Source organism: Salvelinus sp. IW2-2015, linkage group LG3, assembly GCF_002910315.2.
Source record: "Salvelinus sp. IW2-2015 linkage group LG3, ASM291031v2, whole genome shotgun sequence".
Lineage (NCBI taxonomy): Eukaryota > Metazoa > Chordata > Actinopteri > Salmoniformes > Salmonidae > Salvelinus > Salvelinus sp. IW2-2015.
In genome coordinates, this window is record NC_036840.1 from 25,759,698 (window position 1) to 25,778,881 (window position 19,184).

At 40.6% G+C, this 19,184-nt stretch overlaps 1 protein-coding gene and 1 long non-coding RNA gene across 2 annotated transcripts in view; both read right to left on the reverse strand.

Annotated features, from left to right (window-relative positions):
- The window catches only part of LOC139029501 (uncharacterized), a 140,943-nt gene extending 126,963 nt beyond the window's left edge, over positions 1–13,980 (reverse strand). Inside the window, exons 1-3 of the mRNA XM_070449589.1 lie at positions 13,941–13,980; positions 13,708–13,836; positions 12,433–12,792 (exon numbers count right to left, since the gene is read on the reverse strand). Of these exons, the coding sequence (XP_070305690.1) occupies positions 12,433–12,792; positions 13,708–13,836; positions 13,941–13,980 (529 nt within the window). The remainder of the gene's footprint in view (positions 1–12,432; positions 12,793–13,707; positions 13,837–13,940) is intronic.
- LOC139023183 (uncharacterized) lies at positions 11,288–12,245 on the reverse strand. The gene is made up of 3 exons (XR_011474328.1): positions 12,122–12,245; positions 11,918–11,952; positions 11,288–11,566 (listed from the first exon to the last, which is right to left on the reverse strand). It is a non-coding gene; the product is annotated as an uncharacterized lncRNA (long non-coding RNA).
- Positions 13,981–19,184: the final 5,204 nt, after the last annotated feature.

The window sequence follows — 19,184 nt, forward strand, 5'->3', positions numbered from 1 at the left end:
AATTTATTTTATTGTTATTTCTGACTTTCGTTACGCTAATGCTTGGTTGGAAAATGCTAGTAATGGGGCGCCGTCCTCAGAAAATCGCATGTTTGCTTTTGCAGTAAACCTTTTTGAAATCTGACACAGCGGCTGGATTAATAAGACGTTCATCTTTTAAATGATGTAAGATACATGTATTTACAAGAATGTTTAATACAACGAATGGTGTATTTAAAATGTTAGCTCTCTGCAGTTTCACCGGATGTTGGCCTGGTGGGATGTTAGTGTCTCACCTACCCTAGAGAAGTTAAACTTCTGACCCACTGGGAATGTGATGAAAGAAATAAAAGCTGAGATAAATCATTCTCTCTAATATTATTCTGACATTTCACATTCTTAAAATAAAGTGGTGATCCTAACTGACCGAAGACAGGGAATTTTTACTAGGATTAAATGTCAGGAATTGTGAAAACTGAGTTTCAATGTATTTAGATAAGGTGTATGTAAACTTCCGACTTCAACTGTATATGCATTTGCTTCAAATTCCAAATACCAGTTTTTGCTTTGTCATTATCGGGTATTATGTGTATATTAATGAGGGGGGAAATGATTTAATCAATTTTAGAATATGGCTGTAATATAACAAAATGTGGAAAAAGTCAAGGGGTCTGAATACTTTCCGAATGCACTGTACTTTGCCTTGCAAAAGTATTCATCCCCTTTGGCTTTTTTTCCTATTTTGTTGCATTACAACCTGTAATTAAAAATTATTTTGGGGGGATTTCTTGTAATGTACATACACAAAATAGTCCATATTGGTGAATTGAAATGGAAAAAATTACTTGTTTCAAAGAATTAAAAAAAAATAWAWATATGAAAAGTGGTGCGTGCATATGTATACACGCCCTTTAATATGAAGCCCCTAAATAAGATCTGGTGCAACCAATTACCTTCAGAAGTCACATAATTTGTTAAATAAAGACCACCTGTGTGCAATCTAAGTGTCACATGATCTGTCATATGATCTCAGTATATATTCACCTGTTCTGAAAGGCCCCAGAGTCTGCAACACCACTAAACAAGGGGAACCACCATGCAAGCGACACCATGAAGACTAAGGAGCTCTCCAAACAGGTCAGGGACAAAGTTGTGGAGAAGTACAGATCATGGTTGGGTTATAAAAAAATATCAGAAGCTTTGAACATCCCACGGAGCACCATTAAATCCATTATAAAAAAAATTGAAAGAATGTGGCGCCCCAACAAACCTGCCAAGAGAGGGCCGCACACCAAAACTCACGGACCAGGCAAGGAGGGCATTAATCAGAGAGGCAACAAAGAGTCCAAAGATAACACTGGTGAAGCTGCAAAGCTCCACAGCGGAGATTGGAGTATCTTTCCATAGGACCACTTGAAGTCGTACACTCCACAGAGCTGGGCTTTACGGAAGAGTGGCCAGAAAAAAGTAAGCAAACACGTTTGGTGTTCACCAAAAGGCAGGTGGGAGACTCCAACAAACATATGAAAGAAGATACTCTGGTCAGATGAAACAAAATGTTTGCTTTTTGGCCATCAAGGAAAACACAATGTCTGGCACAAACCCAACACCTCTCATCACCCCGATAACACTATCCCCACAGTGAAGCATGGTGGTGGCAGCATCATGCTGTGGGTATGTTTTTCATCATCAGGGACTGGGAAACTGGTCAGAATTGAAGGAATGATGGATGGTACTAAATACAGGGAAATTCTTGAGGGAAAGCTGTTTCAGTCTTCCACAGATTTGAGACTTCTGGCAGGAAAATGACCCTAAGCATACTGCTAAAACAACACTCGAGTGGTTTAAGGGGAAACATTTAAATGTATTGGAATGGCCTAGTCAAAGCCCAGACCTCAATCCAATTGAGAATCTGTGGTATGACTTAAAGATTGCTGTACACCAGCGGAACCAATCCAACTTGAAGGAGCTGGAGCAGTTTTGCCTTGAAGAATGGGCAAAAATCCCAGTGGCTAGATGTGTCAAGCTTATAGAGATATACCCCAAGAGACTTGCAGCTGTAATTGCTGCAAAAGGTGGCTCTACAAAGTATTGACTTTGGGGGGGAGAATAGTTATGTACTGTACGCTCAAATTTTCTGTTTTTTCGTCTTATTTCTTGTTTGTTTGTTTAAATCAAATGATACAAACCCCCACAAAATCCATTTTAATTCCAGGTTGTAAGGCAACAAAATAGGAAACATGCCAAGTGGGGTGAATACTTTCGCAAGCCACTCTACTTAAGTTTCAAAAGTAGAAGTAATGTCTTATATTAAGCAAACCAGACAACACGATTTTCTTATTTTTAAAATTTTACTAATAGCCAGGGGCACAGTTCAACACTCAGACAAAATTCCCAAGCAAAGCATTTGTGTTTAGTGAGTCTGCCCGATCAGAGGCAGTAGGGATGACCAGGGATGTTCTTTTGATAAGTGCGTGAATTAGACTATTTTCCAGTCCTGCTAAGCATTCAAAATGTAACGAGTACTTTTGGGTGTCAGGGAAAATGTAAGGAGTAAAAAGTACATTACTTTCTTTAGGAATGTATTGGAGTAAAAGTAAAAGTTGTCAAAAATGTATATAGTAAAGTACAATACAGATACCCCAAAAAACTACTTAAGTAGTACTTAAAAGTATTTTTACTTGAGTACTTTTCACCATTGCTAAAGTTTTCCATGATGACATTCAAACACGCAAGCTTTGGACTGCTAGACGTTTGCGTTTTACCCCTAAACATCCACTCCGACCAACCACCCTACTTTTGTTTTTGCCTTAAGTAACCTTCTGTTTTATGTAACCATACCAAACATAGCATTGTTTAAAGATGCATTCCCTATGCATGTGAACACATCATGGATGCATTATGATTGAAGTAAGCCTACAATTGCACAAAAGTGTGTGTGCTTTTTTAACACTAAATGTGTGGTTATTCTACTAAACAGCAGGTGGCGGTGTACAGGTGTCCCAAACCCCAGGTGTCCACATCATACATTCAAATAAATTCAACCAGACTATTATGAAAACAACAGCAGATAATGTTTTGAAGTATCATAGTGTTTGTCATTGTACACCTCAAACATTGTGCACAACTCTCTAGTCTAGAGCCTGGAGTAGTTTGGTTTTGGTTTTGGTCAGGTATTTTTAGTCTGGCGGTATGGATGGAAAGAGAAGTGGTTTCTGATTGCTGAGAAGAGAGTGTGTGGTTAGATGCGGAGCGAGAGAGCGCGAGAGAGAGAGTGACAATGAGAGAGAGAGAGAGAGAGAGAGAGAGAGAGAGAGAGACAGAGAACGAGAGAGAGAGAGAGAGAGAACACTAGGCCAGTCTTCCTGTAGTGCAGGTTGCTGGTCTTCAGCAGAGAGAGAGAATGAAAGGATTTTACCTCAGTGGAAAATAAGTTCTATCAGTGCCACCATTATCATACACACAAATATATAAAAAGAATGTGTATTTTATTGATTATTTCCCATTCAAGATACAATACAGACATTACAAGTATTTTGAGTTTGGTAAAAAGGGCACCAGTTTCTTTGCAGTTTGCATCCTAAATCTTTAGAAATATATGCCCAGGGCCATGTCATCTTTAATTTAAAAAAGTGGTCAAATATTAGGAATCGATTCTAAATAGTAGTTAAAAAAGTAATACAAAATCTGTCAGACTATGATAGGCCCAGTGATGTTCACCTCAGCAGGTCTCACTCAACACTGAGCTGCTCTTTCCTGTCACTCACACCACAGGAAGTGATGCGTTCCTCACTGGCCCCTCCTGCTCTACCTCAGGCCCCATCCCCTGAGGTCACAAGGGGATTCTTGACTACTACAACTATTAACTATATTACATCAGTTCTTTATCAGTGCTACAGTACACTGATATCAACATTAAAACATTTGACACTATCTTCTGGCAGCATAAACAACATTCGACTCCATCTCCATCATTTGACCTTCAGCTCTCTTCTTATTTCTGGACCTCTTCTGACTCAGTGCTGAGTAGTTCAGAGAGTCTGGGTCCTGATCCGGATCCTGTAGAAAATATATAATAAGGTTAGAGGTATCAAACAAATCTCAATTAAACACAAAATTGAACCCCGCTATCTGAATACGGAAAGAGTAATTTGGGTCAGTACACAAATAGTTATTCAAAAATAAATGTTACATTGTGCTATACCATAGAGACATTGGGTCAGAGAGAAATACTTTGAAAATGGGTATGTGTGGTTTGCTCTCAATTTGCTCCCAATAATCTGCGATATACACCTTGTAGAAAACGCTTCTGGTCATCCATGTCATGGATCACTCCGGAACTTTCATTACGCACACCTGTCCCCTATTCCCACTGATTAGTACTCCTATAAGTGTGCCCTTTGGTTTCCATTGGGCTGTCCATTATTGTTACAATGTCCGTTGGTGCGTGTGAGTGGGTCCGTCCGACGATGCAACTTCAGCAGCCACAACTGGCCCGTCCGATGCCGGCACAACCGGTCCGTCCGARGCCACTGCTACTGGTTCATCCGACGCCACCGCAAATTCGGCAGCGGCAACTGGCCTGTCCGACGACAACTCAACTTCGGCAGCTGCATTCGGTCCTGATCGACCCGCACTGCGTTCCTGTGATCGTCTTCGAGACCGGTGTCGTCGTGTCTGACATCAGGGGGGGGTACTGTCACGGATCCCTCCTGAACTTTCATTACGCACACCTGTCCCTTATTCCCGCTGATTAGTACTAATGTTAGCGAGCTAGCTAATGTTAGCCACCTATCTAGAATTCGTAACATATCATAAGTTTAGCAAATTTGTGACATATTTTACATTTTGCAAATTCGTAACATACAATACGAATTGTAATTCGTAACATATCATATGAAACGGTATGAACTTATTTAAAAACATCTTTTCACTTTGTCTTTATGGGGCATTGTGTGTCGATGGGTGAGAATTGTATTAATTTTGAATTCAGGCTGTAACACAAGTGCTGAATAAGTCAAGGGGTATGAATACTTTCTGAAGGCACTTTACATGAGAAAGATAGAGAAACTCACTTTCTTTAGATGACTCTGGTATTTCCTCAACATCGAGATTTGTGAGAATAAATAATTATAATGATAAAAAATATGTCCAGCAATGGTTTGCCTTTGTTTTATGATAACTCCTGATTAGCCATATAAATAGTTGAAAACACAAAGTCCTACATTAATGATTATAATCATTGATATCACATTTACATGTTAGAAATGAGGAAGKAGTGCTGCACTGAACATTCRGGTTATACTTGATGGATGCAGGAAATCTTACTCTGTCTCCATGTTAGATTTAACAGTAGCTTACTTACTCAATCCATAGAGCAGTAGAGCTGGTAGGAAGGTTCTCGCCATTCTGTGTGTAAATCTATTCTGCTCTGTCTGGTTGTGAATCAGAGAACACCTCTTTATTCACGTTGAGATCACGTTGAGATCAAAGGTGATTTCATTGGTAGGGGGAGTGGTAGTTGGTATTGGACTACAATGTCTATTTACAGAAAGCAGAATTGACACAGACATTTTATGTGGAATGTAAAAACAGAAGTGTAGCACATTTATGTTGAATCAAAATAGAGATAGGTGCTTGGGTTTGGTTGGGTTCATAGGTGACAACAAGACTTCACCCTATCAGGGTTAGTGCTCGTAAGGCTTTATTTGTATGGTCCCCTACAGATGGATTAATTATGTTCAAACTAACTATCCACGAGCCTTAACACTAACCCTTAACCCCAGCCCTAACCCTAACCCCAGTCCTAACCGTAACCCTAGCCTGACTGAAGCTACAGCTACAAAGGTAGACAGGTCTTTTCAGAGACAGCTGTTTTTGTGAGAGGGGGAAGCTGCAGTCCAGTATGACGACTGGAGTATGGGCGAGTGGGTGTGTCGAAAGGAAAAAAGATGGCATGTGGAAAGGAGTTGGTGTGTCTAAAGCTAGTTTAGTTTTAAACAAATAATAGCGTATTTTCATTCATAAAACTGACTATTAGGGCCTCCCAGGTGGCGCAGTGGTCTAGCGCACTGCATCGCAGCGCTAGCTGTGCCACCAGAGACTCTGGGTTCGCGCCCAGGCTCTGTCGCAGCCGGCCGCGACCGGGAGGTCCGTGGGGCGACGCACAATTGGCCTAGCATCGTCTGGGTTAGGGAGGGTTTGGCCGGTAGGGATATCCTTGTCTCATCGTGCACCAGCGACTCCTGTTGCGGGCCGGGCGCAGTGCGCGCTAACCAAGGGGGCCAGGTGCACGGTGTTTCCTCCGACACATTGGTGCGGCTGGCTTCCGGGTTGGAGGCGCGCTGTGTTAAGAAGCAGTGTGGCTTGGTTGGGTTGTGCTTCGGAGGACGCATGGCTTTCGACCTACGTCTCTCCCGAGCCCGTACGGGAGTTGTAGCGATGAGACAAGATAGTAATTCCTAGCAATTGGATACCACGAAAAGGAAGGTAACATTTTTTTAAATTTAAATTTAAAAATTAAACTTTATTTTTATTAAAAGCACTGTTGCTTCATGTGTTTGCTTACTGTGACTGTCACCCTGATATTGGCTACAAGGTTGCTCCTTCCCACGCCATTGCCYGACAATAGTGCTTGGCAAGGGGGTGCAAAGGGCACTGTGTCCTGGTGTTATTGATGTTGAGTAGTAGACGATTTGTATGTATCAAGGTGACATCTAGATGCTTATCAATATTAGTTATTTCTATCCTACTTGAAAAAAAATTACGTGATGGTAAGAAATGGCCACGTTAGCTACCGCCGGCGGCACCACCGTGATATAGCTACCCAGTAAGAAACACCCCCAGTCTGATTTAGTGCCTGGTCTTGGTCACTATGTTCTGCCGTCTGGGCATTGTAGAGGGAAGCTGAGAGCATTATCTTTCCAAAAATTGGGTCATAATATTTTGTAGCTTATTAAGCCATTCAAACCACATTTGTAGGAAGAAAACAGAAACCTGTTTTCTCTGTTTATTACAAACACATCTTTCGGTTTACTAGTGTAACCCCGGTAGTATGTACCAAGCGCAAATTGTTTTTTTTTATGTCAGAGTTTTTCTCGCAACCCCATTTTCAAATCAGCCAACCCAAAACAGGTGTCCCTTAGTTTGGGAAACACTGTACTAACCAATAATTTCAGGTCATCACTGGCTACASCCTTGTAGTTCCTGTTACCTCACACTGTGGTTGATGCACTTGTCATCTTTCTAATGTCAGTTAGACCATGAAGAACAAACTGCAGTAAATGGGCATTACCTGACATCTATAGCAGTGGAGGCAGTGGAGGCTGCTGTGGGGAGGACAAATTATAATAATGGCTGGAATGGAGCGAATGGAATGGCGTCAAACCATGTGTTTGGTGTATTTTATACCATTCCACATATTCCGCTTCAGATATTATCACGAGCCCGTCCTCCCCAATTATGGTGCCACCAACCTCCTGTGATCTATAGAGAACTCTTTTCACACATTTGAGTCAATCTCTGATGCAGCAATATACTGTGGTTGAAGTGACCGATCACACATAGGCATGTTGTTCATGATGAACTTTGGAGAAAACGTATAGTAATTATTACTGTTCTATTTCATTTAACATGAAAATATAGTTCATTAATGTACATATTCTTTTACATACAGTGTAAAACCGATCAATTTGGTGTTATTTTAATGAACAGAAAATTGTGTTTTTCTTTAGAAAACAAGGACATTTCTAAGTGACCCCAAACTTTGGAATGGTAGTGTATATCTGAAAGGTATAAGAATGTTAATCATCTGATTATTCATGACTTTATTAACGTCAGAGTTCACTGTTAGAAGTAGAACAGATGATACGGTAGGCTGTCCTCTTCCTTCTCTCTGCTGGTCTCAGAACAGCCAATCAGGCCTGGGGACCATCATTCCATTCTCATCTGACAGACAGAACGACAGGTATTTATACTGAGGAGTATGGTCCTCCTCTTCCTCCTCTGAAGAGCCTCCACTGTTATACACACAATGGGTATCTATCTACAGAGGAGGACAATGACAAGACACTGTCTGGCCATCTCTCAGTTATTTGCAGTATGTAGAGCCAGCTGTAATGATGCAAAGATTACTATTGAAATAGAGATTGATGTCTTTGATTAATCAAAACATGTATATTTTTCTTGTTTGTTTCTTGCTTTTGCTCGGTCTGATGTTTGAAAGACCTTTATCGCTGGAGACACAGTTCATTTGGAATGCTTCATCACTGGGAACCTTGGCAACTACTTCAACTGGTTCAYAGTGACAATGGGGCAAGTTCCAGTGTTGATCTAATCTCTGTATACTCCCTCCAACACTGCAGCGTTCTTTGGAGAGTTTAACAATTTTGCTTTGCTACAAGGAAGAGTGGAACCAGTTTTGGGCTGACCAATTCAGATGCCAGGCCATTAAATGAATCATTCTTTATTATCACCAAGCTGGAGAGGTTCCAAGAAACTTCATGCACCAAGTAGTACACGTCTGTCAGGAGCTCTCACATCCACATTCACTTAATACTATTCCCAAACACACTCAGTAGTCCCAGACTACAGTATTCCCAGCCTACAGTAGTCACAGCCTACAGTGGTGCCAGACCATAGTGGTGCTAGACCACATAGACAATTCCCAGAATTTCCTATAGACAGCTGTRGGTGGGGCTTCTCTACCCTTTCCACGACAGTACTTCATCCACAATTACGAAATTACCCCAGCAACCTATATGAATGTGAAGCAGTATAACGTCAGGCAAAAATATAATGCCAAAATCCTCACCATGCTCACCCCTAATAAATAACAAACATATATTTTTTGTGTTTTCTTGTTTGGTGTAATATTAATTAATGACATTGATATATGGCATTGATATATAATATATTTTGTATAAAGTACAAGAAAGTCAAACGTTAGCACACATTTATCCAGAGCTCTCCTTCACAAGAAAGTGTGTGTTGCTATCAGGATAATAATGTTATGTTGTTCATAAATCCGTGTTGATTCTCTTGAGAATAATACATATTTACATTTGAAAGGAGGGAATAGGGTTTCATACATACACTTGAAAGGAGGGAATAAGGTTTCAGACCAGAATATCCCCAACATATAAATTATAATAACTGTAGCTACATTTGGTGCCCCTGTTGTGGAATATTCTAATCAAGTGAGAGAGACTTTGTCGTTTCTTCAAACAATCATCTTTTTTCAATATCAATGAATCATTGCAATAATGAGACTAGTCAACCCAACAGTCTTGACTTTTGGGCCCAGAGCGTAACCGATAATAAAAAAACAGATCTTATATAGGACCTAAAATGCTGAGTCAGGGCTGGTTTCACCCCTCCCATAAGCCACCTTGGTCCATCTCCTGGTTATCTACACGGGATGTTGTTTTACCCCAAAACCGGCTTAGTTTCCCAGATGCCAGTGTAACCGGTGTGAAATGGCTAGCTAGTTGGCGGGGTGCGCGCTAATAGCGTTTCAATCGGTGACGTCACTCGCTCTGAGACCTTGAAGTAGTCGCTTTTCTGGAGCGATGGGTAACGATGCTTCGTGGGAGGCAGCTGTTGATGTGTGCAGAGGGTCCCTGGTTTGAGCCCAGGTAGGGGCGATGAGAGGAAGATGAGACAACGAGAGATCGTTCTAAACTCTTCCAGGCTATCTCTATCTAGGGTCACACACACCACATCTTGTCTATGGAATGCCAGCTTTAGGTTTTTATCACCAAGACATTGTCAGCTCAAGCTATCCCTAGCAAAACCCATTAARGTGACCATACGCCCAGACTAACTGCAGGAAGCTAGAGTGGAAACCATCTCTTTACATAAACACATAATTAAACAGAACATAAATGTCCTACTATTTGTTAAGTATATAATCCTTAACTATTAATATCAAACAAATCAGGTAAATATACATTTTTTCTATCACACCCCGTGTGAGGACAATACATAATTTTCAGTTATAAAATGTATAAAATGTTTGCATCGGGGTCTTCAGGGTCTTACCCTCAATGTCCAGCTTGGTTCCGTTTACTTGAGTTCCTTCATTGGCTAAAGAGAACCACACAACATTTAGACATTCTGATGGAAGAAAATCTGAAATTCAAATTATAAACATAGTTTTCTACTAATCTTTCTGTTTCTTCATTGACTTTGAATCATGAGATACACACCATCTCCAAAATAGTATTCATTGTACCAGATTATTCTACAATGATATGATCCAACATCAGTATGGGCAACATTCCGTAGGGTCAAATTAAAACTCTAGTTATCCTTATGTAGCTCAAAAGAAGATCTCTCTGGAAATGCACCATGTTCCGGTGTGTTTCAGCCATATCCAGGATAGCACTGAGTCTACCATGGAGAAGCGTCACAGATCACAGAGTCACAGATCCCCCTATGTGCACCGATTCTGTCCGCACAGGCTGTAATATAATGGGATGCATGGTACAATCTGGAACACACAGGAAAGAGGACATAGTTGGTGAGGAAAATATTTGCCCAGGTGAGGACTGGCCATCTGGCATTTCGGCCAAATGCCAGATGTGCTGGTACATTTATTGCCTAGTGTGCCTGTCTAACTTGGGTTTTTTGCAAAATGATAATTATCTGGCTAATAATGGGATCCTCGAGGAAGAAAAATCTGGATTGTCAGAAATGCCAAAGCCCATTTCTGGTCCCAGTCCACCTGTATTTGCCCAAGGTGTAAATCATTCATAGAGAAAGGACTCATGTTTGGCTAATTGATGTAGATGTAAAATTAATTAATTCACATCCTAATTTSCATAAGAGTTACAGTAAAGCCATGTCAATAAGTTGAGCCAAGGTGCAGGACAATGTCAGAGAAATGGACTAGGCAGTCTAGATATGCACACACTGTACTTACTAGTAGGTCTATTTTTACAGAAAGTCTATTTTCTCTGATTGGTGGGAGATATATCAAATCACAACTTTCCTGGTAAATGGGTGAGCAGACTACACTTCTTACAAAGAGAGCATTTATGGTAAATAATATATATGTATATCTATGCAGTATGTGTAGTCAGAGATATTCTCATGATATGCAAGTACCAGGTCTCTCCTAAATATTTGTATATGTGGTTGCAGAGATGTTCTGTAGACCGCGTGTATAAAGAGATGTACAATGTGTATAAATGAATGGTTTATTATGTTACAAACAGACAGTCATACAACAGAAATAGGATTCTCTATTAGATGATTTCTTACAAGCTGTCAAAAGTGATGGCTATTTAAGGCATTACAGGATCATTATATAAATCTAACATATAGACAATGTTCAAATTACAGTTTATTTGTTGTGAGTAAAATGCCATACTAATGTCAGTTACCAAAAGCAGTTTTATTAGGCTACCAATAGTTCTTGGAGTCTTTGTGACAGTGATGATATCTTTCACTGCTGCTGCAGGTGCCTGACATCAGAGTACACTGCATCATCTCTGGTCTTCTCTCTCACTCTTCTAGAGGAGGAGGACTTCTTCTTGGGGGTGAAACTGACAGCTGCATAGTTCAACACGTCACTGTCTTGATTCTGAGGGGGGTGGAGCCATGAGYAAAWKCATTATGATGACAGCATGATCTACTATATAATGTTTCTATTCTCCTGTGGAAGAAAACACTCTACAAAAGACATGACTGTTCAGACTYMACACCCACTACAARGACCTGACAGTCAYTGGAACAGTGACAGAAGTTCCATGGAAYAATTAACAAAGATAAGTAGGCTACATCTAGTACAGTGACCTATTACTTCCAAAAAAGCTTAATAACATYAAAAGCACACAAACTGAATYCTAGCTGTAAGGAAAGTTAAATAGCAGTTGTAAAGAAACACTTGTAAAAACTGATAATATACTGTATTTATACATATTGACAAAATTACCTGATTGCCAAAGGACTTTGGGACATCTGTCCTCCCTTGAAAGATTGAAATAGAGGAATGCCAGCAATGAATTTGAAGYCAATTCATTATTCTGTTTAACCTCATGTAGTTAGTCAACTATGCTTATAAGTTGGAAATTGAATTGATGTTTGCAGAATGTACATTTTATTGACATGAAACATTAGACTTGATATAAAGTAATACCTCTGCTATCTCTGTTCAGAGTCTTGCACAGCGCCCAGACAAGTAGAAGGGTCACTATCCCCAGAATGATGTTGGAGACGACCAACGACAGAACAGTAGGACTCAMATCAAATGGAGAATCATGRTCTGGAACTGTGGAGAAAGTACTGGTATTTTGTATTAATTAACCCATAGTAGTAAGACCATCAAACAATAAAATAATGCACCAATAATCTAATGGTGGTACAGCTCTATCTWGTTGTGACAAAAGTATGTACTTTTTTTAGGTTAATTCTTATGAATATATCATTGTGTTTATTTACAGATTAAATGGGAATTACCTTCAATATCCATCTTGGTCCCGTTCCCAAACAGTATCTCCCCACATGAGGCCACAGCACAGTAGTAAGTCCCAGCATCAGAGAGGCTGAGGTTCCTCTTGGGGAGGTTGTAGACACAGCTCTGTGTAGGAGACCCATCCTCAGGTCTCTTCTCACACTGATCACTCCTGTCTCCATGGGTGTAAATGATTCCTGGATGGGATTCTCCTGAGCCATGTCTGAACCAATAGACACTGTGTTCTCCTACACAGGTCTTAGTGTGTATTGTACAGTTCAGAGTCACAGAGTCTCCTAGCTGGACTGACTCAGAACCAGGCTGCTGTACAACAGTATCACTGTTCAACTGAGCACCTTTGAAATGAATAAATCATTATTCAATATTACATCCACAATTATTATTTTTTGAATTTACCAGCATTTGTTTTCCTCTTACAACGGATTCTTCTAATACTGAGTATGGTCAAATGCACACAATAATGTGATTATTGTGGATAGTCAGAGTAATATCGTAGTTAGATTAAAATGTTTATATGCTTTGCAAGAAAAACGATGTTCCTAATAATCCTGTTTACATGGACACATCTGAAATCAGGCTGCAGAAAATTGGCAATCAAAATAAAAATGTATACCAGAAGGAGCATGTTCATTTTGGAGAGCATATTTCATTCTGAGTAAGGACAMACAAAGTTTGTAGCTATGTGAAAAAGACTTTTAAGGCGCATACATTCAGTTGTTCCCGAACTGACTTTCCTCGTGCTGAAGGGCTAGACTTTCTCGACTGGTGCTAGCACATGCACAGATCAAATACACCACCGGACCGCCAATTAAGGTCATGACACATCCTAATAATTCTACGGATTTATCCGAAAACCAGGTGTTTTAATCGGCGTATGCTTACTACGATTACGACCGTACGCCGATTAAGATAAGCAGAGTAAGGTGTTTGCATGACTAACACCATACTCAGCCTTCTGCCATAATCAGCTTAATAACAAATTATTAGTGTGCATGTAAACGTACTCGTTGTAAATACTGTGTTATCATTACCTTTAACCATCAAGGCAGTTCCAGGTCCAAACTCTACAAAGTTTAAGTGCAGAAGTCCACAGTAGTATATTCCAATGTCCTCTGGCTTCGTAGCAGATATAGTTAGGTGGCATTTTCCTTTTTCTATCAATACACRAAAACGCCCGTTTCTAAAGTTACCTAAATATTGTACATGTTTGTAAAAGATCTCTGCCTTTGCCACACACTGTAGTTTCTTGCCAGTGGTCATCTTGTACCACACCATGTGATCAACATTACTGGTTACATGGCATTCAACTGTCACGTTGTCCCCCAACTTTGCTGCTAGGAATGGAGCAGGCTGAGAAATCTCAGATGATTTGGTCACATCTGAAACAAAATCAGGTATTTCCATTAAGAAAAAGACAGTATACCAAACACTTATTATTGAACCCAGATTGAAGGTAGACTTTCTTAGGAAATGTGTCACTTACGTGAGTTGCAGAGAAGAAGAAAGACCAAGAGCTCAACCATCTTGTCTTCACCCCTAGCTTTTCTGGAGCAGGGGTGATTTGTTAAGTGCATCCTCTACTAAGTCACAGACTCACATATCTTATGTCTGATTGGTCAGATCTAGGTGGCATCTGATTGGTCTGTCAGATTTGTATGTTCAGCTCAACATCTGATTGGCTGCCGAGTAGGTCATATGTGGAACAGGAACAGTCTGTCTATGAAGTTTGAATCAGTGTCACTTTGCAAGAATGGATACAAGAAAATACAACCTGAAAATATGATGTTTGGATCAGAGGGTCACCCATGTTGTGAGTTAGTAAACTCAAACCTACTTAGGGACTTCCCTGTCTTTACTTTGACTTCACAGTTCACCTAGAGGGTAATTTTTTTAAACAATTGAATATATCTAAACGTAACATGATGAAAATACACTTAGGTGTAATAACAAACTCATTAAGGAAGCAGTGATTTCTGATCAGAAACCTTTATTCAATTAGCATATTTAAGACATTAGAGAAACAATGAAAGCCTACTCATCGAATATTCGAATACATGTTGCTTTTCTAGGTTACAAGTAGAGCTATTTCCTATTTTATTAGCTATTATTTGCGTCCAAAAAGCAGTTATTTTACCAGTCATCACAAGGCCTTCGAAGTTATCTCTAATGTATATGGATGTGGTTTGCGTTCAATGTGGTGAGGTTCTTCCCATGTCTCACTCCTGCTGAAGGTACCTGACCTCAGAGTACTCTGCATCCTCTCTGCTGGTCTGGGCTCTCTCTCTTCTGGAGGAGGGGATTTTCTTGMTGGTGAAACTCACAGCTGCATAGTTTACCACGTCACTGTCTTGGTTCTGTGTGAGAGAGGTGGAGCCATAACAAGACATTATACTGGTCACATCTACTAGATAAACCCTTTTGAGATGGAGAAAAAAGTGATACAACAAATAGTTTACCTGATTGACTGGTGGGGTTGGTGATCTATCAGTTTCATCTTCAAATTAAAAACAAGAAGGAAAACGTATTACATATACAAGCTATCTCACTGAAACAATCAATATGGTTTGGACATCGTAAAAAATTATAGTCGATGAAAAATTCCACAGCAGTATATTACTGTAACTAGTCATATGCAGGAAACATGCAAAACAACAGTAAGCCTGACTACCTTCAGGCCTTTCCTTGCATATCCAACATGTCAGTAGAATGATGACAATCACAAACACAATGTTTGATATGACCAGTGCAAGAGCAGTGGGAGTCAGTGGGACATCATACTCTGAAACCAAACAATTACATGATTTATTATGCCATTATCTAGCAATACAACATTACATGAATATAGTAATAGTAATTTCTTCAGGTAACACGACACAAACATGTTTTTGAAACCTCTTAAGAATCCGCCCCTTTTTTTCAATTTTCGCCTAAAATGACATACCCAAATCTAAACATGTTTTCTATTAAAAACTAAGTGAAAGAAATTACCTTGAATGTCCAGCTTGGTCCAGTTCCCAAACAGTATCTCCCCACATGAGGCCACAGCCCAGTAGTAAGTCCCAGCATCAGAGAGGCTGAGGTTCCTCTTGGGGAGGTTGTAGACACAGCTCTGTGTAGGAGACCCAGCATCAGGGCTCTTCTCACACTGATCACTCCTGTCTCCATGGGTGGAAATAATTCCTGGATGGGATTCTCCTGAGCCATGTCTGAACCAATAGACACTGTGTTCTCCTACACAGGTCTCAGTGTGTATTGTACAGTTCAGAGTCACAGAGCCTCCTGGATGGACTGACTCCGACACAGGTTGCTGAATAAAAGTCTTTCTCTTTGAAGTTGTGCCTGATAAGAAAGTTAAATAACAGATCAAATGTGATAAAATAACCAATTACAAATATTCGGAGGACATACTGTATGTAAAGTAGTTCCCAATGTCCTCTTGTTTTGTGTCAGAAATGTTGAAGTGAAATGTGTTATTGCCAGGCAACACAGTTAATCGCCCATCATCAAATTCGTTGTAGAATTGTACATCACTCTGGTAATTGGAAGATTTAGCAATGTATTGAAGAACAGTTCTGGTGGTGAGTTTGTACCACATCATGTAGTTGATGTTCTCACTGGTCATGTGGCAATCAATAGTCACATTGCCRCCTTCTGGAAAGAAGCAGGCTGAACAATGAWTTGTGTTTMAGATGTACCTGAATTTAAATAATAAATGGACCATGTTGACAACACATGCACCAAATATAGTAAGAACCTGTAATGTATGTTTAACAGTTATAAGATTAGTAAATTGAGCTAGTGTCACGGTTTTCTTCCATAGGTGAAGGAGAGGACCAAAATGCAGCGCGGCTAGTGTTCAACATGTTTAATTAGACGAATAAACGGTAACACTAATACAAGTAACAAAATAACAAATGTGAAAACCGAGACAGCCCTATCTGGTGCAGACAAAACACAGAGACAGGAAACAATCACCCACCAAATCCCAACACAAAACAAGCCTCCTATATATGATTCTCAATCAGGGACAACGATTGACAGCTGCCTCTGATTGAGAACCATATTAGGCTGGACACAGAAACAGACAAACTAGACACACAACATAGAATTTCCACCCAGCTCACGTCCTGACCAACACTAAACAAGCAAAACACATAAGAACTCTGGTCAGGACGTTACAGCTAGATCTTACTTACAAGCTTTCCAGATGAAAKGAAAGATGAAGAGTTTGTCCACCTGGCTTGTTCCTTCAAGTGACGAGATTGACCTGTGTGAAATGCAGTCTCTCTACAGAAGAGAAAGGAATCTTGTTTTTACTATCATTGGTTGACCTCCGGTACCGTCTGATCTGGATGTTCAGATTTGATTGGTTGGCCGGTAGGTCATGAATGCAACAAACACCGTGCATTCATGTTGTTGTACAGCTTGAACATGTGCTGCACGACTTTATCACATTGCAAGTTTGAATATGTCAATTTTTTCTTGTATTTTTAAGCTGAATGTGACTAGTGTGGATTCATCCTTTACAATACATAAATACAGCTCATACAGTCTACAATACAATGTACTACAGCCGTCCACCTGAGGGCTTGTCCACCTGAACTTATAAGACATAACCACAAGCATCAATGGATCACTTTGCTTCGTCTGTTGTTCTTGCCATTGTGGTCCATGGGAGTCATACAGTAGTTGTGACCTTGTTGGCCACATGTTATGACACTGTCATCCTGTAGGGCTTCTATGGCCACCACACAGTCACTTCATAACACAGAGAAACATCTACAGAAAACATGATAATAGTCTTATCTCATATACAAAGTATTCTCCAATGTATGGACYGATAAAAGCCCTCCCATGATATAAATATGAGGAGGCTCATTCTTCTTGTCCCAGATGATGATGCTGCTTTACATCACACTTAAAACTGTCATGTGCGTGAGGCAAAGTACTTCAGATGTCTAGGTCAAATGACCCAATAGAAAGTTCATTGTGGTTTTTGACAGATTTTAACTGAATATATATATAAAGATATCAAGCTGCCTCATGAAAATAGTGGTCTACTGTTGCTAAAATGGGAAACTTGAAGAGCAAGTATAGAGTATGTATACAACTAACTGACACCACTGAGACATCCTGCTGGAAACCACAGAGAGAAAGTCAATGAAGAAAGACAGAGAAAGATAGACAGAGAAAGAGAGAGTGAGGGAGAGAGAGAGACAGTGTCACGTTCCTGACCTGTTTTCTGTTGTTTTGTATGTGTTTAGTCGGTCAGGGCGTGAGTTGGGGTGGGCATTCTATGTTATGTGTATCTATGTTGGTTAATGGGTTACCTGATATGGTTCTCAATTAGAGGCAGGTGGTTTACGTTTCCTCTGATTGAGAACCATATTAAGGTAGGTTGTTTCACATTGTTTGTTGTGGGTGGTTGTCTCCTGTGTCTGTATGTTTTACCACACGGGACTGTTTCGTTTTGTCGTTCGTTTATGTAGTCTGTTCCTGTTCGTGCGTTCTTCGTGTTTATGTAAGTGCTCCAGTTCAGGTCTGTCTACGTCGTTTTGTTGTTTTGTAATTTATCAAGTGTTTTTCGGTTCTGTTAGTAAATCATTATGTCTTCAAACTACCACGCTGCATATTGGTCTTCTGATCCTCTCCTCTCGCCTCTCCTCGTCCGAGGAGGAGAATTGCGACTTCCGTAACAGACAGACAGACAGAGAGAAAGAAAGAGAGAGAAAAATAAAAAGAGAGTGAGAGACACATATTTCCCTCAGATTACACAGATCCACAACGAAGTCCATGGAGAATAAGAGCACCTCCTCCCAGCTGCCCACTGCACTGAGGCTAGGAAACACTGTCACTACCAATAAATCCACTATAATTGAGAATTTCAATAAGCATTTCTCTATGGCTGGCCATGCTTTCCACCTGGCTACCCCTACCCCGGTCAACTGCCTGGCACCCTCCACAGCAACCCGCCCAAGCCCCCACCATTTCTCCTTCACCCAAATCCAGATAGCTGATCTTCTGAAAGTGTCACGATCGTCTTGAGGATAATGAGTGGACCAAGCGCAGCGTGTGAAAATACATTCTCTTTTATTAGAGATGAGTGAAACACGAAACGAACACTTAAAACAAAACTAAACAAAACAAAAACGACCGTGAAGCTACAAACGTAAGTGCAATACAAAAGCTACAAACGTTCTACATAGACAATTATCCACAAACGCATAATGCCTATGGCTGCCTTAAATATGGCTCCCAATCAGAGACAAATGAAAGACAGCTGTCTCTGATTGAGAACCACTCAGGCAACCATAGACATACCTAGACACATTCACTAAACACAACCCCATACACTAAATCCAACACCCCCTTTACCATATAACCACCCAGACGAGACAAAACACAAACATTCCCCATGTCACACCTGACCTACTAAAATAATAAAGAAAACAAAGAATACTAAGGCCAGGGCGTGACAGTACCCCCCCCCCCCCAAAGGTGCGGCCTCCGGCCGCAAAACCTACAACAGAAGGGAGGGTCCGGGTGGGCCTTCCTATGGCGGCGGCTCGGGTGCGGGACGTGACCCCCACTCCACCATTGTCAATACCAGCTTTGGTCTCTGGTAGATCCTGGCTGACTGGCGACTCTGCTGCTCTGGGCTGGCGACTCTGGCTGCTCATGGCTGGCTGCGACTCTGTGCTCATGGCTGGCTGGCGACTCTGGCTGC